The sequence below is a fragment of the Carassius carassius genome, chromosome 2 (genome assembly GCF_963082965.1).
Source record: "Carassius carassius chromosome 2, fCarCar2.1, whole genome shotgun sequence".
Classification (NCBI taxonomy): Eukaryota; Metazoa; Chordata; class Actinopteri; order Cypriniformes; family Cyprinidae; genus Carassius; species Carassius carassius.
Genome location: NC_081756.1, coordinates 20,100,730 through 20,126,283, shown reverse-complemented (window position 1 = coordinate 20,126,283; position 25,554 = coordinate 20,100,730). Strand labels below are relative to the sequence as shown.

General features: G+C 37.3%; 2 protein-coding genes and 1 long non-coding RNA gene across 6 annotated transcripts in view; 2 read left to right on the top strand and 1 right to left on the bottom strand.

Annotated features, from left to right (window-relative positions):
- Positions 1–1,095: 1,095 nt before the first annotated feature.
- Positions 1,096–5,511, top strand: LOC132105868 (acidic leucine-rich nuclear phosphoprotein 32 family member A-like). Of its 2 annotated transcripts, none has more exons than XM_059511339.1 (7): positions 1,096–1,306; positions 3,330–3,479; positions 3,591–3,713; positions 3,966–4,164; positions 4,255–4,385; positions 4,470–4,524; positions 4,639–5,511. In XM_059511339.1, exons 1-7 carry the CDS (start codon positions 1,253–1,255, stop codon positions 4,701–4,703), a joined length of 777 nt encoding a protein of 258 aa, XP_059367322.1. In that variant the 5' UTR covers positions 1,096–1,252; the 3' UTR covers positions 4,704–5,511. The 2 variants fall into 2 exon arrangements, with proteins under 2 accessions (XP_059367322.1, XP_059367329.1); XM_059511346.1 differs by having other exon boundaries at positions 1,123–1,306; positions 4,267–4,385.
- Positions 5,512–7,694: 2,183 nt separating this feature from the next.
- Positions 7,695–25,554, bottom strand: part of LOC132105855 (coronin-2B-like) — a 38,781-nt gene continuing 20,921 nt past the window's right edge. For 2 of the 3 annotated variants that reach the window (XM_059511327.1, XM_059511307.1), the window contains exons 3-12: positions 15,859–15,975; positions 14,984–15,133; positions 13,293–13,457; positions 12,721–12,840; positions 11,930–12,034; positions 11,109–11,205; positions 10,503–10,615; positions 9,209–9,299; positions 8,979–9,118; positions 7,695–8,887 (exon numbers count right to left, since the gene is read on the bottom strand). In XM_059511327.1, the coding sequence (XP_059367310.1) occupies positions 8,720–8,887; positions 8,979–9,118; positions 9,209–9,299; positions 10,503–10,615; positions 11,109–11,205; positions 11,930–12,034; positions 12,721–12,840; positions 13,293–13,457; positions 14,984–15,133; positions 15,859–15,975 (1,266 nt within the window). In that variant the 3' untranslated portion in view covers positions 7,695–8,719. The remainder of the gene's footprint in view (positions 8,888–8,978; positions 9,119–9,208; positions 9,300–10,502; positions 10,616–11,108; positions 11,206–11,929; positions 12,035–12,720; positions 12,841–13,292; positions 13,458–14,983; positions 15,134–15,858; positions 15,976–25,554) is intronic. The other variant, XM_059511317.1, reaches the window with a different exon arrangement.
- On the top strand, positions 15,856–18,754 carry LOC132105875 (uncharacterized). The gene is made up of 2 exons (XR_009424003.1): positions 15,856–15,994; positions 18,520–18,754. It is a non-coding gene; the product is annotated as an uncharacterized LOC132105875 (long non-coding RNA).

Below are 25,554 nucleotides of genomic sequence, written 5' to 3'. Positions count from 1 at the left end.
ACACACAGACATGACATCAAATATAGGTAAAGTCTATTGCTTTTTGTTCGTTTTAAGAGTCAATAAATGGTGTTATAATTATTTTAATGTCTTGTATTTTGCGAATCAAGATGGCGATGGGCACAGTCAGGTGACCTTGTTTTTTCCCCCTTAATACCAACAATAGTCAAAGCGAGAAGCGGAAGTGAATGCTCCCCTTGAAATACGATTGGTTGGTTTAAACTGTAGGGAAAAGCGTGGGCCCGTGGTTGGTGTGTGAGATGTGGCAGTCAAGTGCATGTGATAAACTTGTTTTTATTAAGACCAGTGGCTAGCGGTAACTTATGGGCCCTGCTTTAGCGGGGACTCGTTCGGAATAATGAAACTACGGCGATGTATATCATATCACCGCTTTTCGCTTTGTAGATTTCATACTTGTTTGTGTTCTAGTGCATTTTGTTAGGCAACCGTTCCTTGGTTCACGCTGAAATATTACGCTTTATCTGTTTAAATCATATTTACATAAAGCGTTTATGTAACTCTTTTAAAAAGCTCATTGCATGAACCCCCGTATTGTGAGATGTAGTGAGAATAATGCCCTGTGTTTACTGCGTAAACTAGAAAAGAAATAGATTTTTAGACGCCACCGTGTGTTCCCTCCAAAAGGGGGAGGTTTCGTGTTTTCCTGACGGTTTACCAATCGATCGGTCCAAAGTGACTGTACTTACCTGCCAGGAAACTGTGCTTCGAGACAGAAAGCAGCAGTTTAACATATTTAACACGTTTACAGCCCTCGCTTACATTACACGAGCGTTGCGTTTATTGTAACCGACACGGCAGCTTATTTCAAAATGTCTCTGTAGTCATATAACTCTTATATCCTGGTCTAAGTGTGGATAAACCCACTCTAAACTAAAATAACTACCATACCCCCGTTTAGTCTGCGCCTTCGACAGTTCAGATGATTTTATCGCATAGATGTCACCCTAAAACAGATTCGCTGGATCAACCTAACGGTTTCTGTAACCCCACCCAGTTTGTGATCGACCGCTGATTGGTCGTCAGTGTAGTTGTGAGCGTGTTAACGTTCCATTCTGCGCTTCTCATTGGCCACCGGTGACGACAATCCCACACCCAACTCCCACCCACCGAGACATCAAGTTTGTGAGACTCGCAATAGCTAGTTTGTTAAGAGGCTATAGCTGAATGTGCAGCAAAGACTCAAGTCTAACTGCGCTCTTTGGTTTAAATCACTCATTTAGAGTTCAGTAAGATGGATATGAAAAAGAGAATTCACCTGGAGTTGCGGAACCGGACGCCGTCAGACGTAAGCATCTTTATTATTCGCGGAGTGATATTATTTTCATATAAAACTGTTGGTTTGGAGTAGTTCTGCGTGGATGAACAACGCTAGATGTGCACGCGTCAAGTTGATGTCTTGAATGAAAAGTTTGCGGTGACTTTGTTACAAGCCTAGAGCCTTAGATATTGTTATCTCCGTGTGGCCCACAAGTTTAACAGTTTTACTGATTATTTTTTCCCCAACTTTCGCGAGACCTTTTGATGATGCTGTGGTCGGAGACTGCAAAAGCTCCGTGCATTCAGTGTATAAACAAGGGAAGCGGCGCGAGGAGCCATGTTTGTAACTTTGTAGCCCCTGAACGCGCCCTTTTCCTTTGCATCCTCAGTGCTGCGAAACTCGCCAGCCGTCAGTTAATGCCTCTCTCACACTTTCGCCCATCCATTTTCAGTTCAACATCCATACTCGCCAGTCACAGTGGTCCTCGGCCAGTTCGCGAACTTGTTGTGGGACGCATTTTTGTGAATTGCTGTGCGGGCGATTTGACAGATAGCTTGCGATAACCCAATCGCTCAAATACATTTCGTGGCATCTCTCCAGGCTTTTATTGACGGATTTGAATCTAAATCTAAAGCATTTGCGTTTCTCAATCAAAAAAAGTTGTGTAAATACTTAGTCGGGATCTTTTCGTGTGCTTCTGGCACGCTGCTAGTCGCCTGTTTAATTTGGATTGGAAACCGAGCGCATTTGTTGTTGGGTCTCTGTATAGAAAGGAATCGTGTCACAGCAGATCCAGTTGCGTAAAGGTGCCCAAACCTATTTAAACCTGCATTATATGTCGACGACGTTACCGGAATGCAAAGAGCAAACCGGCACTCTCGCTTTCTTAAATATCCTCCGTGTTTTCTTACTATTTATTAATTCCCGCAAGCATAAGAACCATCTCTGATCAATTTAGTGCAACGTTATCGAGGATCCCTGTTATTGCCCCTGTACGCAAACCTAAATGCGCTGTAATATATTTCGTAATTAAAATGTCATAACCGTGTTGTGAGCGCTTCTGTGCTTCTCCACTGGCAGGAGAACGAGCTTTTAGCCGTGTGGCTCTTGTTATTGACACAGACTGGGCGCTTATGTGAGCGCTACGCAACTTGAAGCTGCGCTGCTCTAGATGCGAGATCTAGGACAAGCCGCCATTTTATCTAGCAACAAAGACGCACGGTATTTAATCGAGCAGAGAATCGTTGCCGCCGTCTCTATGCTTTGAACCGACCAGAACCGTTGAATACAGAGAGTAGCGCGTGTGCGGAGCCGGAAATTTCATTTTTTGTTCCGTGAAAGTCGATACCTTTCGCTTAAAGAGCGACTCCGTTGCATTATCATGCGCCTCTCTGCCCCTCCTACTCCTGAATTCTTGGGTCCGTCCTCGTATTTTTGCCCTTCCAAGACAATATAATGCATTTGTGTAACACCCAGGCTGTCGTTTACGCGTCTTTACTTCGCTGTTCGAGCACGCACTACAGTAAAAATGCTCTACCATCCTGGAAAACAATGTACACCGCTTGTTGCGGAGTCAGCCATTTTGTTGGATAGGGAGTCAAATGTGAGCTTTTGTCAAAGCTCCGAAACCTGCACCCCTATCTGCTCCTGTAGACCGCATGCTGAAGTAAACTTTACAACTGCATGGCGCCCGATTCGGTCGAGGCGACGTGTTTATTTTTCTCATTCTACTCTGATTAACATAATCACATTTAGTTAAGAATGGACGCTGTTTTTCTGTTCGTTCGAAGTTATTGCTGATAACAATAGGTGGTTATTTCCTTAGTTTTATGTCCAATTGTGAGCATATTTATGCCATTTTGCTGGGTCATCTTAAAGGTAAACCCACACAGTGATCTTGGCATGCTTCAAAAGTTAGAAACAGCCCTGATGTGACAGAATTTAAGCGGCTTTGTCCACCTCCCCATTAGTTTGAAGTTGCTCAGGTGGAGACCGTAACAAATGCTGTATTCATTAATCATAACATTAAATCTCATGTGCCCTTTAACAGGTGAAAGAGCTCGTGCTCGACAACTGTCGGTCAAATGAGGGCAAAATCGAGGGCCTCACTGATGAGTTTGAGGAACTGGAATTTTTAAGCACAATCAACGTAGGCTTAACATCAGTCGCCAATTTGCCCAAGCTAAACAAACTCAAAAAGGTAATAGATGGCTTCTTGTTTTCAGCTACAGAAGTATCAGAAATATATTCTGGGGTTGTGTGAAGTCTTTGCCAGGCTTGTTAATATGGCACTGAATCATGTTTTCCACAGCTTGAGCTTAGCGATAACAGAATCTCAGGGGGTCTGGAGGTCCTGGCAGAGAAGTGTCCCAACCTCACCCATCTCAACCTCAGCGGCAACAAAATTAAAGACCTCAGCACCATCGAACCCCTGGTAAGATGTGTTTATAGCATCATTGGAGTCGTAACTAGTGGAGTTTATCAACTTGTATATATTTTAATAATTTATTATTTGTGTATGCTGATAACACTGTTGAGACTTTCAAGCACTACTATTATTAATAGTCTTAAATTACAGATCTAAATAACGACGTTGTTGCTTGACTTGGATTTAAAATGGCTTGCAGTGATAAAAACAACAATCTATTATACCTATTAATTTGTTCTTCTGTCTTTTCCCCAACAGAAAAAATTGGAAAGCCTCAAAAGTTTAGACTTGTTCAACTGTGAGGTGACAAACCTGAATGACTACAGAGAAAATGTTTTCAAGTTGCTCCCTCAGTTGACGTATCTCGACGGCTATGACAAAGAGGATAAAGAAGCGCCCGACTCTGACGCCGAAGCTTATGTCGAAGGCCTAGACGACGATGAGGACGATGAAGACGGTATGTTTATGATGAGTCTGATTGACACCGTGCTTCAACATGTATCAGTTTTTAAACCGAGATCAAGCAATTCATTTTTCACTGACCTAGTTTTGTCTGCAGAGGGAGAAGAGGAGGAGTATGATGAAGATGCAGCTCCAGGAGATGAAGATGAGGAAGAGGGAGAGGAGGATGACGAGGAAGAGGGAGAAGAGGAGGAAGAAGAGGACATCAGCGGAGAGGTTAATGTCAGAATATGATTATTCCTGATGTTTAACAAATATAGTACATATGTCAATTTGTGCCGTTTTTTTGCACACTTTTAGGAGGAGGAGGAGGAAGATTTAAATGACGGCGAGGTAGATGATGAGGAAGACGTTGGTAAGTGAATAGATGAAGTGTTTGTAAAGGGTTACCAGCAGCTGTTGAATGCTGGTAAGCAGCATGAGAGTAAGAGTAAACAAACCATCTGGTCCTCCTGTGTTGTGTTTCCAGAGGAAGAGCGGGGTCAGAAGAGGAAAAGAGAGCTGGATGAGGAAGGGGAGGAAGATGATGACTGAACATGCACTCCCCCCATTGTGATCGGAGCGTTTAACCCCTGTATATCTGTCCTATGTCACTCTGCGATGGTTTGGGGAGGTATTCAAATGATAGGGGGTGGGTTAGTATAAACGAGGACACCGTTTAAATATTTGTTTTTAGCTTTTTTGTTGTTGTTGTTTTCTTATGGTTTGGTTTGTACTTTCAGTTTGATTCCCTTCATTTTCTCCGAAAGCTCTTCAAATGGCTGACAACACAGTGTGGAAAATTATCATTGTTGAAAAAAAAAAGACCAGTATGCTCTTGTAATATTTCCCTTGTCTTTACTGTTGATGCCTAAATGCTGGTGATGACTTGTGTATTAAAAAAGAAAAAAACAAACAACCAAAAACCTTTTAGGAGTGCATGGCTGACTCTATTTTAAAGTTGACTACTGGATTTCAAGGTAGAACATTTTCTAACCCACTTTTTTATTGCATCTTTGTGTAATTAGTTTCTTTGGTGTTTTCATCATCATCACCTGCGCTGTGTGACGTGCTGTTTAGGCATGAAGAACGCATCATGATGTCTGCTTGGACATGCAGAGTTCAACCTCTCAATGTGATTTTTATTTTATTTTATTTTTTAATGTTCAGAGCCGAATGTCTGCCCTTGTCAGATGAGCCCTAAACCCCTTCTCCCTTTTGTGTGGATAGTTTCAGAGGCTTTGTGTTCTTTGTAAATAATGACCAAATATATTTTTTTCTGATTCCCTTTGATAATGGCAGACATTTTCACAAATAATCTCAGTTGTAACCATTAACTGTAATAAAATGAATGAAAACGCAACCGGTTCTATGGTAGTTTGAAGTTCTGTTCTGACAGCTACAGAAAATCCATATATTGTAGTTAGATGTGATTACATACTTGATCAACAGATTATGTATTTAAAGTCTTGTGCAGAAATGGCAAGTGTATATCACCTCGCCACTGATATAGCGGGTTAACTGATATGAAGTGAAATTGCATTGTGACACTCAGGGAAAATAGCTTGTATATTTTTGATGATATGTGACTGAATATTGTGTAAATATTCAGAAGCATCATGCAAATTTAAATAGAATGCATACGCAGTTTTAACTGAGCTATGTCCAGTTGTCAGATCATACTGATTGAAATTTTTATTAAAAAGAAGACTTCAGATTTCATATGAATAAAAGTCGGCATTTTTGTTCCAGTGAATATTTACTGTACATGCATGTGCTTTGCTAACATGAGCATGAAAGCATTGCATACAGCAGGGGTCTCCAACCCTGCTCCTGGAGAGCTACTGTCCTGCAAAGTTCAGCTCCAACCCCAAACAAACACACCTGAACCAGCTAATGAAGGTGTTCAGGGCTTCTTGATGAAGACAGACAGGTGTGTTGGAACTGAAGTCTGCAGTATGGTAACTCTCCAGGAGCAGGGTTGGAGATCCCTGGCATACAGTGTAAGAGGTGTTAATTATGATCTGTGTAAATTGAGCTAGTCCCGGTCTAGACCATTGGTCTCAAACTCAATTCCCGGAGGGCCACAGCTCTGCACAGTTTAGCTCCAACCCTAATCAAACACACCTGGTCCAGCTACTCAAGGTTTTCAGGATAACTAGAAACTTCCAAGCAGGTGTGAATTGGAGCGAAACTGCAGATCTGTGGCCCTCCAGACCACTGGTCTACACGTTTAGATTTGATGAACCATTGGGAGTAAATTCAACTCCGCACATTATTGTTCTTCATCAGGAAGAGGTTTTTACCTTGTAAGCAATTACCTTTTGTGCAACATGCTGTAGTTAGTCAGTTAATCACAATGAAGCGTGAAATACAGGGTAGTGATTCTCTATTAATGTTATTCATTTTAATCAAAGACAAAGGTTAGCCTAATATCTAATAGCCTCATAATTCCTTAGGCACTGTCAGCTCGAAATATTTCAACATTAATTGGGCTTGTGTAGGTTGTGAGCGCCTTGTCTAACACCAGATAAAAGGGGCCTGAGTACAACATAAGTATTCTGGCACCTCACACTGTGAACAAATTAATAACCACTTCACCTCAACATTTTCAATGATGCACAATTATCAGGCAGAAGATTTGGAACGTAGCCACAGGCCACGTAAACAACCTGTTTGTCACTCTTTGGCCCATTTAAGTAGGCCCAGTGTTAATATTACCCAGTGTTCCTTAAGTACTACTGCTTGTGTCTGAACGGCTCTTTCTGAACGGCTCTTTATCATGTTAAGAGGATGCTGTGTAGTCCGTTTCATGGCAAGTGTAGGCCTTTCAGTAAGTGACATGAGCAAGACTGTGGCTTTACCGCCCCCTAACGTCAGAATACCTTAAGTGCACTTTACCTCAAAACGCGCTATTACAATGCAATAATGAAGCAGAAGATGCTGGGGATTGTGTTACTGTTTTATGAAGCAAAATATTTACAAAGCTTGAGGCTCATATTGTTTCGAGGAAAATGTCGAACACGCGATGGCTGAATTCAGAGGTGAACCGCCATTGCTTTCCGCGCTGGTCAAGCAAGGTTAGTTCATTTGGGAATCCGATGATCAATATCTTTTAAAAGGGATAACACATTAGCTCATAAGTGCTCTATTAAATGTGCCGTCCAACCCTTTTTTTTTTTTTAAACTGGTCCGATTTGTTCTGGACAAAACCAATGTTTAAAATCACAATTAATAGGATAACGTTAACTTCTAGAGAGCAGCGCGCACTGAAGAGCGTGACTGCACCTGTAGTGTTTTGTGGCGCATAATGTATTTGCCCGCAAAGAATTTGTCCACTTTACAATAAAACATTTGAAAGGGTTTACACTGAAAGTTCGAAGCTGAATACAATGCACTTCTTAAGAGTTTACATCCAAATCTAAGAAGCTATTTTTCGGTAATTTAAATGTAACAGTAGGCTACGGCAAGGATAGCCTACAGTAAATTCATGTTAACTCAAGACTCTTCACTTAAAAGTAGGAACTGAAAATGGAAATCAATAAATAGGTTTGATTTAAAATTTAATAAAAAAGTAACTTTATGCTTTATGAATCACAGTAAGTCTTTAAAATGAAGTATTGCCATTAATGAAGTATTGCCATTTTTGTGTCTCATTATCGAACATTCTTTTTCTCATGTTGTCTCCAAACTTGACTTTCCTACAGAAATACAGTGTAAGTCTCTTATACCTATTACTCATTTATTTCTATTATTAATAATTGCATTTTACAATTTGTGGACTTTTATATTTTCATCAGGTGCAAACTGTATTTTTTCTAAATTTATTCTGAAATTATTCTGAGCTTTATTTAACTTAAAAACCCTTTTGAATTGCCGTCAATAACTGACCTGAACATACTTCACATGTGAAGGAACACAGTGCACAACTTATATTAGTAAAACCCAATACTTCTAGATTTAGGATCATGTCAATTGGATAAATACCATCTGTGGTGTAAGATTATTGAACTGGGGTGTTTGAGTTTCAACATTAAAACAGCACTGGGCAGTCATATCAAAATGATGCAATATACTTAGTGTTTACATGAGATAACAGCTTGATGGGTGAAGCATCCCTGTTTGACCTCATTAAAACACGTTTCTTCTCTACATGGAGTTTATTAAGGAATTTAGCTTAGCTAACGAGGCTAAGTTGCATAAAGAAAAAAATGAAATAAATAATTCTAATAATTAAATCTAGTGAGGTCTACAATTATGAGATGATAATGCAATGAATAGCTTGTACCAAAACCAATCCAAATAGAGAGAATCAATCCGCTGCAGGTAGACCATCAGTGTGGCTGAAGGTCATGTAATGGGACAGTTTTCACAGGGTTAGTGAATCATCACTCCAATAAAGTCGACTTGGCACACAGCAGCTGTGGGGTCCACACTGGGGGTCAGAGCGAGACACTGCTTTATAAAGACAAGCGCTTGCTCTCCTGTGGTCTTGGTTTTAGGAGAAGGAAGCCCCTGTGTTTCAGCAGCGCTCACTTTAGGAGATCACCAGACACAGCACAAATCCAGTGTCAAATGCTGCTACCATTGCTGCTGCTGTTGTTATTGTTGTTGATGTTTGGGCTGTTTCTTATGTTATTGAGCTCCAGCTCAAGCTGTCGAATCTTAATGTCCTTCTGCGTAAGTTCGTCCTTCAGTCGCCGCAATTCCTCCTGCTGCCTGAAGAACATCCGCAAGAGCTGCAGAGCATAAAGCCCAGGGTTAAACACACATAAACACCTCTCAGCTAGAAACACTATCTGCTAAACTGTCCTTATAACATGGTAACACCTCGTTCTCTGTACGGGGAGGCACGTTTTCTAGCAGGTCAATCCCATTGACCACTCCACCCATCTTCTCCTTCACAGGGGCCTTGAACACCAGTTTGTTTGGTCTGTTGTAGCCCTCTTTTAAAGACATGAGCACTGGACCTAGATATGCGCATGCAGACGTGGAGTCGTTTTATTTCAGCATGTCTCTTTTCAGATATTTTTTTTCTGAAAAAAACTGCAGGTCTTTACCTCGGTTGATTCCACTGAGCCACTCATCGGCAGACATAGCAGGTTCTGTCCCAGGAGTCATGGGATAAAGGTCCTCCTGATATGTCTCTGACTGCAAAGAAAGAAGGATTTGATTTGCTGTTATTTTTTTATAGTTAGATGTAAGATCTTCATTAGTATTTGGTGGCTCTGGGCAGGTAAACTAGTTCAGTCTAAACTAATGTGTAGAATCCAAAGGCTCACAGAAGGTACACTATTATCATTGTGTTCATTGTGTAGAACACTAAGGGTGCTCCAGGATGTGTAATTAGTGTACTGTGAGAAACTATGGATGAAAAGGTAACTCAGTATCTGAGGGAAAATAATCCCAGGTATTCAGGGACTTATTCTTACAGGTTCATGAGGGTTTGCTGAATGCCAAAGCTTCTGCTACAAATAAAACAAAATTATCAATGTTTCGGCTATGAGTTAACCTAGACGTTTCCAAAACATGTAATGTCTGCAACCTCCAAATATGATGTTTTCCTTCCTAAATTATAAAGGCAGCTAAAAGTATAAAGAATATGTATTGTGTGATAAATAAATAAAATAAAAAGGTACATTTGTTGTTTCCCAAATTAAATTATAATAATACTAATTGTATATTTGGTTTGCCATTTGACAAAAATATAAAAATTTATATAACAAAAGAAAAATATTACAATACTAAACATTAAATTAATATTTATGTTCATTGTTAGGGTTAGGGTTAGGGTTAATATGCATAACTATATTCATAATATTAAATGCACTGTAATTTTATTCCTCCCAAATTTACAGAACACCATCTCGTCACATCCTGATCTTAAAAACCCTTGGTTATACGGTTGGCTGCAACATCTTCGCCCTGTATGAATGATAGATATGGATTGATAGGTATCAGGACCCTTTGCACTGAAACACAACTGGCGCTGGATTTATTTGGGTGTCTTTTAAAATTGTGGTGTTGATAGGAGGCTGCCCTTCCCACTGTTTTAAAAGCCTTCTGATAATGGGCCAACCTGCCACTGCCCATTGTGTACAGAGAACAAAACACACATGCTGTGTCTCACTTGGAGGTCATTACATGGCTCACTACTCTCGTCTCACTGAGGCGGCAGTTACACCAGCAACAAAGAGCTGATGGATTCCTCCATCCTTTCAGACTGCTTGCTTAAAAAATAGCCATTTTGGCAGGATAGCCAAAAATTTCTCTCATCCTTCAGTGGAACTCTCAATGATTTGGAACATTTAATTAGGAACCGTGGACTAATAGCTTCATGGTGCTTATGCTCACCCTTCTAGGCACGATCATAGAGATTGGCTCAATCAGACCCTTTAGAGTGACCAACTTATAAAACCTGAAGACTTCACACGCTCCTACATCCAGCCCATGCTTCGGCATCACTCCTGTTAGAACACACATATAAGAAGTTTAACATTAGACTCTGGTAATCGGAAAGCTTTGTTGGTTTTGTCTTGATATAGAACAGACCATAACACAACACATATTTGGTTTACTAGGAGAGAGTCCTACTGAGAAAATAAAAGTGCTAAGGTTATACATACAAAATTCCAGGTTTAACCCTAGAATGCATAATGACATGGAGTCAACTAGATAGGGTGTGATTCTGAATATTTATATTCTGAATATATTTTAATTTCGTTGCACTGAAAATTAAGAGCAAATAAGGATGCTTTCTATGAACAAAACCACTAAATCCAATATGGGCCATTCTGACCCCCTTTTAACGATATGTCTAGGTTGTTTTGGTTCCTGTATTGTGCTTTTATTTTATTTATTTATTTTTGCATTCTAGGGTTAATTTAAAAAGTTTCCTACGCCATGTTACAGGTGTTGCTGGTGTAGTGTGTTCATCAGAGGGTGTGGATTCAGTTTTACCGAGCCCTTTCTGTGGTGCAGGGGACCTGAACTCCATGAGATACTGCAGGTAGGGTTTCTCCAGGGTGATCTCGTAGTAACGGATGTTCCCATCACCCTGCAAACACACACCGTCTTGGTCAGTTCACAGACAATTACACTTTTTTTAAGCTGATCATTTGTGATGGCAATTCAAGCAACTCTGCAATATCAACGTATGATGCCCTGCTTATGCATTAATGTCTTTTCAGTATATAACTGAGACATAATATTCATATATCTAATATAGTTCTAAATATACTACTATTCAGTGGTTTGTGGTTGGGATTTTTAAAAATGTTTTTGAAATAAGTCTCTTATGCTCACAAAGGCTTAAAAAACGACCAAACGTAATAATGTGAAATTATTACAATTTCAAATATCGTAATAAAAGTTTTTACTCCAGTCTTCAGTGTCACATGATCCCATGATTAGAAATTATTTGAATATGCTGATTTGGTGCTCGAGAAACATTACACATAATTTTCAGTGTTACTGCTTTACAACACTGCTTTCAATATTGAGTGCTTTTTTTGTGAAAACTATGATTTGTCAGGATTCATTGATGTATTGAAAGTTCAAAAGAATATAATTGATTTGATTGACATTGACCTCCTTCTGAGGTCCTTTGGAAATCTTTTGTAACATTACAAATGTTTTTTTTTTAACAATTTCATATGTTGCTGAATAGCATTATTTTCTTTAAAAAAAACACACACCTTACTGACCCTAAACCTTTGAATATCTTGCACATTTATAGTACAAGCATGTAAGAATCCTTAACAGTATGGAGTAATATGTACCTTTCCTGCTAAGTAGAGCATATGTGTGTCTGCATCATAGAAAGGGAAAAGCAATCCTGAAAGGCCATCAATCTCCTCCTCAATGATTGGCATGGACAGATCCTCCTGTCACGAGAGACAGTGCAGTATAAGAGCAAACACCTTTGAACCCAGATTTGCAGAGAGCATTTTTCCCATTTAACAAAATATTTTTGCAATGCAGGGCTTTCTCAGAACCCTGACAATGTCCTAAGAGCAACGCAATCAGCTTTCTTTTTACATGCATTCTCACATTACTGCAGCTGAGTGTAACTGTGTAGCTACACTTACAAAGAACAATGAATGTGATTATCACACAATAATTACAGGGATGATGCTGAGAAGAAAACATAATGACTTTCAGCATGGTAATCTTTAGGGTAATGCAGACATCAGGGACAATGTGTATTTCTGGATGAGTTTTGGGAATTATTCACCCAAAAGGCACACAGACATTTGTTTATCTGTCATGGTGAAGACTTTCCATTAACTTCATTTGACTTTATACTGAACTAATGATATATTGTAACCCCTTAAGTTACACAAACCACTAGCCCTGATCCTCACAAACACATTTTAGCATTTACAGTTTAATTAAGACAATATTTTGTGTTTATTAATTAGTTTAAGACAATATTTTGTGTTTATGAATTAGTTTTTCTTACAGGGCCTGTTGACTGGTCGCAGAATGTAGGTGATGTCAGGTTTAACTACGCTTGCAGGGTCATTTTATTTCAAAACTTGACCCACACACATACACAGGATGTTCTCACCTGGTCCCAGAGAGCAATCTGGCGTGTGTTCCAGCGAGACACACCTGTCGTTAGGAGTCGTTTCATGTTGCCTAGGAACACAACACGGCTCACTTTGTGGTTTTTAAAGTTCGCCTCCTGCTTGACAATGAATACAAATTTATAATAACAAAAATAAATGAAAATTTCAGTAATGCAAACAATTTCACTCAATAGTGCATTTACAAATCATGCACGAAAACTAAAATTATTCTATTATATATTCATTTTAATATGCTGATTTGGTGCTCAAGAAACATTTCTTATTATTGTTGTTGTGCTGCTTAATATTTTTTTCAAGTTTCGTTGATGAATAAAAAGATCAAATTAACAAATTTGTTCAAAATAGATTTTTTTTTTGTTGTAACATTTGAAATGTCTTAAATATACATTTTGATTAATTGTATGCATCCTTGGTGCATAAAAGTACTAATTACCTTTTTCAAAAGGGATGTGAAGTCTATGTTTATGTTCTAAGAAGGAACACGATTGAAATTTGACATGAGTGTGTCTGCATAGATAGGTGAGTAAGACTAAATGCACACAACCCACACCTGTAACACATTGCCAGAGCGAGGCTCGATGACGCGGAGCTTCTTGTCCTTGCAGCTGGTGGCCAGTAGGCTGCCCTCTGTGTTAAATGACATACAGAGGATCACGTCTGTGTGACAGTCAATCATTTTCACCGGCTCTCCAATCTCAAGATTCCAAATAAGAATCTAAAGAAAGAGAAAAACAGTAGTCAAACAGATAGTACAGTCGTTAGATTGTTTTATTTTTGTTAGTGGCACTCTCATGTTCATATTATGGACAATTAGAATTATAATTTATTTTATTTTATCTTTAGTACAGTGGTTCTCAACCTTTTTTTTTTCCAGCGGGCCGCACTATGGTTCACTGCAAGTCTGGCGGGCCGCACGCATATATTTTACATATTACGTCACCAATATAAACCAACCTGATTTATAATATTATAGCCTAAATATTATGATATCTAATCTCTTACATTCATTGAAATAAATATATAATTATACTCCCCATAAATAAAGCACCTGATGCTGTCTGGAGCTGACCAATTATGTGAGATTCAGCTGGAAAGAAGTAACAGCACAAAGAAGTTGCGATTGTAAAGCCTGTGTTATACTTTCCGGATGAGCAATCCGGACGCAGACACGGCCAGCGCGGACGCAGACTTCTTCAATTTATACTTCTGAATACGCAGGCTGATGGTCCGCTCTGTATGCCCAGAATTATTGCACATCTGACTGTCTTTATTCTTTTATTGACGGATTGCACAGGTTCGAGTAGCAATGAGCTTCTTCACTCTGCCTGCACATGTGCAATTGTGCTTTTGAACCCTACTGACCACGCGCACCTGTCTGCGCGGTCGTCTGCTCAGAGCCTCGGCACACACTCTCCAATGACGATTTTTACGTCATGCCTACCTAGCGGTCCATAGCGGAAGCGCGGACGCAGAAAGTATAAGAGGCTTTAAGATGCAGCCTGTAAGACGCGCACGGGAGCATGACCCTGACGCGCAACATTGCAGAACATGTGCGTTCACAAATGTAGCCTATGTTGATCCAAATATGGAAAGCACTTTCGAATTTAATAATATTAGGTTCTCTCAAGAGATGTTTTGCCACATTTCTTCAATTAAGGATTGCTACGTAGTATATGGTGTTATTTGCCTGAACTTCTTCAAGTGAGTAGCGGGGCAAACCGAAAATCCAGCACTTCTCCTTCACTACTGACACTGCGACTAATCTTGTTTGTATGTGTTCATTCGCTGGCATTTTTCACATTTCTTTTCTTCTCCCTTAAAAACAAATTTGTCCATTCTGATGCTCAATTTTACCTTAACTAGTGGCTGTTGATGACTATTTGAATTGAATTCTGCCAAAGTGCGCGCTTGTATGTGTTCGTTAAATGCGTAGGCTAATGTTATGTGAGTAGGTCTGCTCATGTCTGAAAATAATATATGAAAAACAAAATAATTGTAAAAAATAAAATTAATTGTAAAACTGAAAGTTTATTTTATTTGATTTATTTATTTATTTATTTTATTCAGCAAATGAATGAACCCGCTTGCCGCGGGTTGAGAACTGCTTTAGTAGCAACTGTCCACACTGTTAATTTAAAAGATTAACTAATAGTCTGATGTTTTCATTTTGTAGCTCATATTACTGAATTAAAGTATTTAAAAAAATTATACAAATCTAATTATTACAAAGGATTTCATTACCTTGTAGTCATAACCAGCACTGAAGAGAATCCCACTAGTGGTTGGGTGCCACTCTATGAGCCCCACACGCCTGCTGTGGCCATACAGTTCTAATACAGACTCTGTCAAATTCCTCCTCAGTCCACCATCAGGAATCTCCCATATCCGCACCTGACATGTACACGAGCAAACGCAAGGATGCAAAGATGCAGACCTCAGGTAAATAGCTCTTTTGAATAAATAGCACAATTAAAATATGAAGGCAGTTTTAAACTCTAATGGCAGGTTAGTTATTAATCTATAACTTCATAAATGGTTAAATTAGACTCAAATGACAAAAACAACATAGGACATATACTGAAGCATTACAGTGATCAGGTATTCCTGAGAGCCATCTAATCATCATCATTATCATCACATTTTTTCACCTGCTCTATCCTTGTTGTGATTTTAAGCAAGGCATGTTGGGCATCTTTCGGAGTGTGTGTGTGCTTTTCTTTAATTAATGTAATATTTAACATTTATTCTCTAATTTGTATTATTATAAATATAATTATAGATTCCATTTTTATACTTACATTTTTATGATTTTGCAGCGTTAATTCACATGATTTATGTAAAACAAATTTTGACACATGAAAATGACATTCAATGTTTATGCCTTTCCTCATATATAGGTTTAATAAACAGTTTGTATTCTTTAAGTGAAATTTTTGTTTCAGGTTCATGTGTTGGTAAAAAAGTCTTCCACAACCATGCACATTATGAAAAAGTAAATGCTGGTTTTCTATTCATGAACCAAGTTTTCATTGCACAGAACGAGGTTTCCACAGAGTATTGGAATGACGCTGACTAATTTGACCATTGTGGTGATTTTGCATTTGAGGTTTACTCACAGAAGCGTCCTCTGAACAAGAAGCGATTATGTTGTCATGAAAAGGATTCCATTTGATGTCCAGCACATTGCCTTGGTGACCACAGACCTTCGGATAGTGAGGGTCGATACGGCCAAACTACAAGAGAGAAGTATAGGTTACTGAGCCAATGTTGTATTTTTCCCCAATGTATAATCTAAAAGAGTTTAAACAAAAGAATGCATGGACAAACATAACAAAATTAAAACATATACATATGGACAGTTGAAAACATTCAAATTTTTAAGAGTTGTCTGATATATGTGTATACAATCTGACAATATCACACCTGCAGATACAGCTCCGTTGTAATACAGGCAAACCTCCACTGTGTGGCGCTACATAACTACAGTAATACCGTCAGTAGTAGACAATGTTAATGTTATGATATCATGTATGTTTGATGTCACTTTCGTCCATTGACCTCCTTCCGAGGTCCTGTGGGATTTGTAGTTCAGCTCATCCATGAGCGTGTTTATGAAAGACTCTTCATCTATAGGTCAGGCCTTCAACACAATGAAGTGAGACAGTACTGCTGGTGATCTAAGAGGAGTCACAGTGCTGCTCTATCACAAGAGTCATTTCATTGCTGAATAATTTTGCTTCTATTGGTAGCATACATGAAATTAATGAACCCATGGCGGTCACAAATGTTCTCTGTCCCCATGGATTTGCTCTCGGTGCTATTCTCCCAGATTAGCGTGATGGAAATCATGTCTGTGATTTGCTGTGTTAGATTATTGCATTTAATTAGCACTGCGATTGCTTGAGGGGTGTTCATTTAGGAGATCAAAACTCTAAAGAGTAGAAAACATGACCAATTACAAAATAGCAAAGCTTTTACTACTGTGACCAAAGCACTCCGTTACACTTGTTCAAATGTTTGCATACATGGGAGGATTTCTGATTTTGTCATGGTGTTTTCCAAGACTACATATAGCTCTAAGAATGATCCTTTGCTTATTCATACAAACAGTTCTAATAAAAAAAGCTAATTTATTAGAACTATTACAACCGAAACAATTTATACAAACGGGGCATTACTAAAGGCACAGCAGCCAAAAAAGAAAAATATTAAATACATACATGCATAAATAAAGTGACTTTAAAGTATTACTTTACTAAAAATACTAACATTATTAGTTGATTTTGGGGGAATAAATTAGTAAATAATTAACTAAAGGTATAATATGACCACTTTAACATTCTTTCATTTTGCATTTGCCAAAGTGTCGTAAGGTGATGCTTTTATTTCTTACAGCTGTTTTTCAGTTTCCTAGCTCTATTAATTTTTTATTTTTTTAAATTCTTGCTTATTGTTATTCTTTGTGCAAAACAGTTACGGATTTGTGTGTAGGAGTGTGTTGGCGGCAGGCGATTGTTGACAGATGTGTTGGCTGAATAGTCGCTGTCTGAGATCTTACAGTCAGAGACAAAAGGAGATAATATATTTAGCCACACCCTCTATTGTGAGCAACACAATGATGCATGAGGAACAGCCATGTGATTAAACTAATTATGATGCCAGTGGATGTGTAGACTACAGTCTAGACTGCCATAGCTCTGATAGCACATTCTTGTAAAAAAAAAAAAAAATACATTCTTAGTTGACTTATTTAACATCCTTAGCAGAGAAGTTCTATGGCTTTGCTGAGCCTCACTTCAATTAGTGTCACATGAATATACATCTAAATATTAAATCAATATAACATTATTATGGAACAGTCTAGAATAGGCTATATAAGTGTCTATACAGGTTTAGAAGTTTAGGTTTGATTATGATGTTATTATGTCCTAATCACACACTAAACACATTTCTGAATATACATTATCATTTTATAATACAATAATAAATGAGTTATGACTCACTAGACCTGTACTAAAACCTAAGAGGCAGAAACAATTTTTTCTAAATGTTAAATGCAGCAAACATCGTTTCCTCTTGTTATTACAGTATAAAAAAAGTTTTTACTTTTTTAACACAGAGAAACGTAAATTTGCCTGCACAAATCCTACTGTATATACAAAATGGTAGCATATTATAAAATGATAATTGTTTGCTAATTAATAAATTATTTGTGGCAAACTGATGGTTGGCAGAGCCTAACAATTGATTATTATTCAGTTGTAGATATTCAGAGACAGCAGGAGTATGGGGTATTATACATCATCAGAACATGACTGGCTTTTCTAAAACCTGTTCAAAATGGTCCTGAATTCTTCTAACAATTTCTGAACAAAATTTTAAACAAAGGGCAATACAGTTTCTGAGTTTACTGTATGCTAACTGAGGCATTATAAAAATGGGTGTGGGTCAAGTAAAAAGCACTTTAGGCCATGTTAGTCTGAACTGGTTGTCAGTTTCCTATCAGTGTTGCCAGATGGCCTAACTCCCTTTTATGTGTGTGTGTGTGTGTGTGTGTGTGTGTGCCTGCCTGCTTGAGCCTACATTATTTTAAGAATTCTGATATCATCCCAAACCAAGTTTCTGTCAACAGCAGCTTTGCAGGTCAAGGAGAGGAACGGTTTCAGTTCCAACTGGTTAAAGAGTTAATGATGACATCATCTCGAATACCAGTCTTCTATTCATACTCTTTTTTTTTTCTCTTTCCTGGGCCATCTCAACATGGTTTCTGAATGAAGTTTCCATTCAACAACTGAAGCTCCTTTGTCATAAGAGGAATTCCATCTGAAAAGCCAATGTTCTGCAACTATATCGCTCCCATGTGTCTGGCTTTCAAGCATGATAATTGCTTATTCTTAATCAGACAGTTGTATCTGTAATATAGACTAATGTCTTGGGTTGAATAAACACATTAGAAAGATTTAATAAACTACATACATTTGCAAACACAAAATTGCATTAAATTGCCAAACTTCACACAAGTTATTAAACATTTTTTTATATTAATAACAACTCTCTCTCTCTCTCTCTCTCTCTCTCTCTCTCTCTCTCTCTCTCTCTCTCTCTCTCTATATATATATATATATATTTTTTGGCTATAAAATGATAAAAAAGAAAAACATTGAAACATATTGGTTACATAATGCAGCCAAAGATGACCTTTAGCTTCACAGTGATTTCTCTGATCTCTATGGCAATTGCTAAGTATTACAGTAAGTATTTCAACATCACAGGGAGCTGTCAGTGCCATACAGAGAAAGACAGACACACAAGGGAGATAGAGGATGAAGAAGCTGGGAAAAAATAGCTCCACATGGCGTCCAAATAAACACATATGCGGAAGTCAGAGGGACTAAACTCTTTTCCAAGGCCTGGGAGCCCAGTTGGAGTCACAAACACTGTGGATTAAGCACATTAAGGGCACAAAGCTGGCCTTCTACATCACACATTTACTAGGCGACTGTGAATGGTCATCACAAAAGTGCTATTGATAGTTTATCCAAGTTGTCTGAGACCATGACCGAGGGTCTGCAGGCCCACTGGGCAGTGTAGCATGACCGGATGCACTAAAGAGGAGGGACAGAAGAATAGACTGATAAAGAGCGGAGATAATAGGAGCAAGGGACATTGTCATATCAATGACAAACAGTGTGTGAGTAATTTTTTTTTCTGTGGTTTTTGTGCATTCTGTCGCTTGCTGTGGAGGTGGAATTTGGAGGCACATTTAAATTCAATAACTTTGCATTTCGTATCTTTAGGACTCAGTAACATGGATACAAAAATATAATAACTTAAAGGGATAGTTCTCACTCAAAAAATATGTTGGGATTTTCCATTTACTTACACTCATGTTGTTCCAAATTGGTATACTATGACTCATTTTCTTACATTTACATTAAGTCATTTATTAGATGCTTCTATCCAAAGTGACTTAAAATGAGGACAATAGAAGCGATCAAAATTAACAAAAGAGAAATGATATCCAAGTGCAATAACACGTCTCAGTTAGCTTAATGCAGTAGCAGTACACATAGCAAGGTTTTTAAATCATATAATAAATAAAAACAAAGTAAAATAAAATAAAAAGATAAAACAGGAAAAGAATAGAGCAAGCCAGTGTTAGAGGCCTTTAACACTAAAGAGACCTTTACAGAACTTTCTTCTGTGGAACATAAAAGAAGACATTTTGAGAAATGCATTTTATAGACATTATATATTAATATATATCTGAGCCTGGAGCACAAAACCAGTCTTAAGTCGCTGGGGTATTTGTAGCAATAACCAAAAAACATTGTATGGGTCAAAATGATCTATTTTTCTTTTATGCCAAAAATCATTAGGATATTAAGTAATGATCATGTTGCATGAAGATATTTTGTAAATTTCCTACCGTAAATATATATAAACTTAAAAATGTTTTTATTAGTAATATTTCTTTGCACAGTCAGATTCCAGATTTTCAAATAGTTGTGTCTCAGCCAAATATTGTCCAATCCTAATAAACCATACATCAATGGAAAGATTATTTATTCAGCTTTCAAATGACACATTAATCTCAATTTTGAAAAAGTTACATTTAAGACTGATTTTGTGGTCCAGTGTCACACGCATGCATGCACACACACAGTAGTCAACATTTGAAATGGATCAAAACCTTTCATCAAAGTTGTCCTAAAACCAAAATGTGTTCTTGTTTTGGAGTAATGTAATGGAGATAGCAAACTTGCTCTTAAAAGATACAAAAACAAACATTTGTTCACTTTAAAATAATTAAAGGGGTCCTATTATGCTTTTTTACTTTTTCTGAATTTTAGTCAGTGTGTATGTTTGGACATAAAAACGATCTACAAAGTTACAAATCTCAAAGTCCACTCCAAAGGGAGATTTTTATTTTTTAAAACTCCCTTTTCAAGAACTACAACGAACGGCTCGTTTGGACTACAGCATTGTTTTCTGGGTTTTGTGACGTCAAAGCGTCCCATTAGAACATCAGTAAAAGAATTCCCGCTTACAGAAATTCAAATGTTTTGGGGGTGGGGAGGGAAGAGGTCATGGTTAGAACGCTTGGTTGAGTGCATCAGATAAGACGAGAAAGGAGAAGAAGTGCTGCTGCAGAGTAAGTGCATCAGAGAAAACTGAAGAAGAAGAGCTACTGTACTGTAAGTTTTCGCAAGTTATTACACATGCACATGAATAATTGTGTATGTAAATATGTATGTTAAAATTATGAAAACACCGTCTAAGCTTTTCGCCAATCACAACGCACTGGGAAAACTAACCAATCACAACACATTTCGTTTTTCGGATGGCAGGCTTTAATCAAACCTGAATTGAGCCGTTTTTGCCTTTAATAATGTAAATTATGTGAAAAATAATGCGTTTTCCGAACCACCAAGAATGAGAGCATTTTCTAGTACACCCCCAAAACAAAATCAAGATTTTGTAAAAGAGCATAATAGGACCCCTTTAAACTACAATTCACCTAATTTTCAACAGGGCAATTGCAATAACATGACATTCTGCTCATTAATTTGACTTTATTGTGCTATCTGGATGCAATATAATCATGTGTAAAGAGATATTTTCATTCAGAACAGCATGTAAGGCTGATGATACACAGGGCAACTTTTTGAACAATGTTGCGGTCAGCGGGCAACCAGGTGAGACACAAGGCCCATGACTGATCTAAAGTTTCCATATAGAAATTTGTTACCCAATCTCAATGGGAAAGTGCCCAAGCAATATTGCAAAAAAAAAAAAAAATTGGCTCAAAAAGTTGCCGTGTCATCACCTGTTTCGAGTCTTTGAGTTTGGGTCATTTGTTCATCATGTGACCCCATGAGTTTAACCAATACAGTCTGAGCCGGAAAGAGATTAAAAATAATAACCAACTCTTTATTACCTTTTTTTTTAACCACATCCAATCTTATGGAAAAGAACCAGAAATATAAACTGTTAGAAATAAAAAGCTACAATTTGAGACCAGAAACGCATCATGTAATTGTAAGAGTAAATAATAATTATAATAATGATAATAATAATAATAACTATGCACCCATTTGTAAGGAAATTAATTTCTCTATCCAATGCTGTCAAATCAGGTGACAAAAGAACGAACGACTCGAAAGACTCGATAGATGAACTAATCAATTCTCTTTCCGGTTCAGACTTCATTTGTTAGTTTATGGGGCTGTCACGTGATGAAGACCCAGGTAAACAATTAATTGATCTTTGCTGTTTCTTATAGCAGTGTAGTTTTGTATTATTTGTGTTAGGGAAGAAACACGTAACATTTTAATTATTTTGATAAAACGAATGAAATTACCCAAAAAAAGACTTTTGTTCATTTGGCTGAACGAGACTTAAAGGTCAGACTCGGTAAAATGAATCCCTACAATATATGTGCACAATAAATGATAAAACTTCATGAATATTACATGTAATGCTATTTTGGCCTCATTTCTAAATATTTTTTTATATGTATCAATATACAGCTATCAGGGCCATCGCTAGTGGGGTGAAAGGTGGTGATGATTATAGGGGCCCACAACTGAGGGGGGGGCCCCCGGCGATCTCAACCACCTAAACAGATGTTCAGGACAGTTGACAGGCCACTGCAGTGCGTCTTCACGAAAGCTTATCATTTTCACGTGTTTTTAAGCCTTGCCAATTTAAAAATTCAAAAGAGTTTAAAGCATTCAAACACAAGATGTGGAAAAGCTCAGCAGAGTAGCTGGTTGCACCGAAATAAAATAAAGTCAGGTTTATATTTTTATTTTTTTTATTATAATTTACTGAAATAAAATAAAGTCAGTCTGGTTATTAATAAGTGGAGCTGCTGATGCTGTTTGTGGGGTTGTTTAATCAGATCTTGAGAGATTTCATGTATTTTATTTCAGTTGATTTCATCTAAGGCTGTGTCTGAAGTCAGTTGTAGTAGTTCTTGTGTTTCTCTTTTCTTCAGTGATTCTGTTTGTTAACAGCAGCTGTCCATCACTAATTCACAATCAGCACTTAGTTAATCACTTAATTACTTAAATGCAAAGTTTTAAAACTTACATGGTTTAAATCAAGGCAATCTGTTTACTCAAATGGTTTGAGTTAAGTTTACTTGTCGGGTTTTACAGTGCAATTTCTTTTGTCTGTTTTCTTAATTGCAGAATATTTATCATGTGCATCCGGTCCTTCGTGCTGTCTTTGCTGTAATCTAGTTGAAAGGGACAGAAGTGAGAGACTTATTTACCCTCATTTGATAAAACTGTTTTGAAAAAAATTATTTTACATTTAGAAATTTCTAGAATCTCTGTTTCGGGTTTTTTATTAGTGTAAAAACCTTTCCAAATTACTTTTCCAAAATAAAAAAGTAAGTAAGTGAAATTTTCACTTATTTTTCACAAAATCTTGAAGTACTCCTGTAGCTCAAGTGGTAGAACATTGCATTAGCAAGTGCAAGTTTGGGGGGTTTGATTCCCCGGGAAGACATGATAGGTGAAAACTGTTAGCCTGAATGCACTGTAAGTCGCTTTGGATAAAAGTGTCTGCTAAATGCATTAATTTAATATTATTTAATTAAAATTTACTCAATAAAATGTACTTATTCGTTTTTTTATTTTTACTTAGTTAAGTAGATTTACTTAATTTCCAAATGTGTTAAATTTACTTGAAAAATGCTCGTGCAAAAACTTGCCAAATAAAAATTAACTAAATTTACTCATTGTTTTTTTCAGTGTACCAAGTAAATACTTAAACTCAAATGGATACCTGGACAATTTTCAATCTGGTTTCTGACCACATCACAGTACAGAGACAGCACTCATTAAGATAAAAAATGATATTCGCTTAAATTCTGACTCTGGCAAAATATCAGTGCTGGTATTGCTAGATCTCAGTGCTGCGTTTGACACTGTCGATCAAAACATTCTACTAGAGAGACTGGAAAACTGGGTCGGGCTTTCTGGGATGGTACTCAAATGGTTCAGGTCATACTTAGAAGGGAGAGGCTATTATGTGAGTCTAGGAGAGCAAAAGTCTAAGTGGACGTCCATGACATGCGGAGTCCCACAAGGGTCAATTCTTGCAGCACCCTTGTTTAGCCTGTATATGCTCCCACTAAGTCAAATAATGAGAAAGAACTAAATTGCCTATCACAGCTATGCTGATGATACCCAGATTTACCTAGCCTTATCTCCAAATGACTACAGCCCCAATAACTCCCTCTGCCAATGCATTGATGAAATTAATAGTTTATAGAAATAATAGCCAGAACTTTCTTCAGTTAAACAAGGAAAAAACTTATTAAGTTATTGCATTTGGAAACAAAGACAAAATTTTCAAGGTGAATGCATACCTTGACTCTAGGGGTCACACAACTAAAAATCAAGTCAGGAATCTTGGTAAATCAGCATACTATCATATAAAAACATTGCAAGAATTAGTTGTTTTGTTTCCAGTCAAGAAACTTGTTCATGCATTTATCAGGGTGGACTATTGTAATGGGCTCCTCACCGGCCTTCCCAAAAAGACCATTAGACAGCTGCAGCTCATCCAGAACGCTGCTGCCAGGATTCTGACTAGAACCAGAAAATCTGAGCATATCACACCAGTCCTCAGGTCCTTACACTGGCTTCCAGTTACATGTAGGATTGATTAAAGTATTTTTACTCGTATATAAATCACTCAATGACCTAGGACCGAAATATATTGCAGATATGTTCACTGAATATAAACCTAAAAGATCACTCAGATCATTAGGATCAAGTCAGTTAGAAATACCAAGGGTTCACACAAAACAAGGGGAGTCCTCCTTTAGTTACTATGCTGCCCACAGTTTGAATCAGCTTCCAGAAGAGAACAGATGTGCTAAAACACTAATCACATTTAAATCTAGACTCAAAACCCATCTGTTTAGCTGTGCTACCGATTGCACTGTATTTTAAGTATTCACTGTATTTTATGTAAAATCATTTTCTATGTTTAACTGTTTTAAATTCATTTTAAATAAGTCAATTTTTGAATCATTTAAATCATTTAAGCACTTTGAATTACCACTGTGTACGAAATGTGCTATATAAATAGACTTGTATATATATATATATATATAATGAACTTATGTAAGTGAGTATAGAAAAAAAACATATTATACCAAAAAATTCTTCATGCAGTGGACTACTAGTGAAATTTATTAAAAAAATTAATGAATTGGGACCAAAAATTATTCAGACACTGATCTCACCATCTTTTGCTTACATGTTTTTTTTTTTTTTACTGAATTGCTAATGCAATCTTTTTACAACACAGACTGAACAAAATTAAGCATTTTGCTTGGTCAACAAAATATTGATCGTTGTGTAAATATTGTCATACTGACAGTTATCTGAAGTTTTGGTTGATTGTAATCCATTACATATCTTTCTATCAAAGTTATCTGACATTATCAAGATGAATTTGTTCTGACACAGTTTAATTATGAGTTATTGTCATATTTTATTTCCATTTTCTAAACTAGAACAAATAAACTGTGATAATGTGAGAAATGTTGAAGGTGTCTGGATACATTTTGGTTTGACTGTGTATTTTATTTTACATTGAAGACTATGCAGTGCTATTTTACATTTAATTATTCAGTTTCTGTCCCTGGACACCTACAAACCTGAAAAAACAAACATTGTGTAAATAGCACAAATAAATAAATAGAACGAACATACAAATGAATCAATTTCAAACAGGGCTCACTGGTACAACCTGCACCAGGGCCCCGCAAACCCCAGATACGG

Bases quoted from the DNA above. Each gene is read 5' to 3' on its own strand.
- LOC132105868 (XM_059511339.1), top strand. From the start codon at position 1,253: ATGGATATGAAAAAGAGAATTCACCTGGAGTTGCGGAACCGGACGCCG. The intron at 4,386-4,469 runs GTTAATGTCAGA...GCACACTTTTAG, and splicing joins AAGAGGACATCAGCGGAGAG to GAGGAGGAGGAGGAAGATTT. The intron at 4,525-4,638 runs GTAAGTGAATAG...TTGTGTTTCCAG, and splicing joins AGATGATGAGGAAGACGTTG to AGGAAGAGCGGGGTCAGAAG.